The sequence below is a fragment of the Schistocerca nitens genome, chromosome 4, assembly GCF_023898315.1.
Source record: "Schistocerca nitens isolate TAMUIC-IGC-003100 chromosome 4, iqSchNite1.1, whole genome shotgun sequence".
NCBI classification, from domain to species: Eukaryota; Metazoa; Arthropoda; class Insecta; order Orthoptera; family Acrididae; genus Schistocerca; species Schistocerca nitens.
Genome location: NC_064617.1, coordinates 935,124,410 through 935,126,197, shown reverse-complemented (window position 1 = coordinate 935,126,197; position 1,788 = coordinate 935,124,410). Strand labels below are relative to the sequence as shown.

The 1,788-nt window shown below is 31.4% G+C and overlaps 1 protein-coding gene across 1 annotated transcript; it reads right to left on the bottom strand.

Annotated features, from left to right (window-relative positions):
- Positions 1–238: 238 nt before the first annotated feature.
- On the bottom strand, positions 239–688 carry LOC126252680 (uncharacterized). Its single transcript, XM_049953584.1, has one exon. The coding sequence runs from the start codon at positions 686–688 to the stop codon at positions 239–241; it is 450 nt and encodes a 149-aa protein (XP_049809541.1).
- Positions 689–1,788: the final 1,100 nt, after the last annotated feature.

Genomic DNA, 1,788 nt, shown 5'->3' with positions numbered 1-1,788 from the left:
TTTTCCAATATTCAGTTTCAATCTATTAAGCTGGAGCCAGTTTTCTAAACTGTCTAGTAGATTTGCCACAGTTGAGAGAATTTGTTCTGATTCGTTGCCTTCAACAAGGGAGGAAGTGTCATTGGCGAATAACACCGAGTGTGAATTTATGTTTAGAGGTAAGTCATTTAAATAAAGTAGAAATAAAACTGGACCCACTATTGAACATTGCAGAATGCCTTGTGAAATAATTGTTCATTCAGAGGAGCAATTTCTCTTGCTTGATGATATAACCAACCTGTTTTCTGTTTCTGAGATATGTCCTAAACCACTCTAAAGCACAACCTCCAATTCCATATCTTTCCATTTTATACAGGAGCAAGTGATAGATTACACAATCAAATGCTTTTATGAGATTGCAGAATGATAATGCAACTTTTCTAAACTTGTATAATGCAGAAATTTTCACAAACTCAATAATGGTCTCTGTTGTGCAATTTCCTTTTTGAAAGCCATATTGATTATCTGAAACTTTTTTTAAAATTTGCATTACCACCACTTTTCCAAATATTTTTGAAAAAATTTGAAGAATATAGTTTGGGCAGTAGTTTCCCATATCTTTTCTTGAGCCTTTATTTAACAAAGGTTTTTTCTCCATGTGCTTTAAGGCATCTGAAAAGTGGCCTTTTAAACGTAACACCTGTGACATTACTTTTTCTTTAAAGTTTGTTACCAGCAGCTTCTTACTCACATAATGAATTGAAAATTTAATAACATGTCAACAACATGGTCATGAACTACACTTATACAATGTATTCATTAAACCTCAAGTAGACACTGTAACTGGTAGGAATATTTAAAACAATTCTATTTTACTCGTATTGCTAAAATTCTGTTATCATTATTGTTGATAACATAACTAAAATGGACATGATTTGAAAATAATTGCAATCAGCAAAATTCAGTTATAAACATTACACAGAGTAACACTGATTCTGCAGCATAGGATTTGTTAACCAAGTTCAGGTAGGTCTGCTAAATACAATAATAATAATATTTTTGTTGTACTAACTCTACATTTTGAGATAAAGGCAATCCATTTATACTGGAAATTAAATTATAAAAAAGGGAATATTTTTTGAAATGTTTATTTTAAAGTTATCACATGATTTCAAACAAACAAAGTGCTATAAATGATACAAAAAATAATAAAATTAATCAGAAAATGTTTATTTTAAAGTTGTCAGATGATTTCAAAAAAAAGTACCATAAACTATTCAAAAAATAATGAAATTAACCATAACAACTAAAACATATGAATATGAATTAACAAAAATATTTTGTATGTTATTTTCTTTCGTTTTTTTGGTCTGGAGAGTCTATCTGAAAGTTCCAGCAGTAGTCTGTCATCATATGGCAATCCCAACATCCTTGATATCTTTTGTCCATAATCTTGATGTCCTAGTGGAGGTGTTCCCCTTATTCTTCACTGTAAACACACAAGTTGTCAGGAAATTTATTTAAATGAAGAAAATTCAATTTGCCGCTAACATTAACTCCTTGTTTTTGGAAATTCTAGAGTATTTTATCTACACTCACGCTCATAAATTAAGGATAATTGCAGAATTTGGTGCCACACAATGTGGCACTACACAAAACTGGCACTAATATCATAGTCACATAGGGAACACACATGACACAGATCTGTAAGTCCATGGTATTGCTGATAAGTTGAGAAAACCATCCCGAAACACATGTGCTACAAAACGCCACTGTTTCCTGCACATGTACCCCAACATCAATACGGGA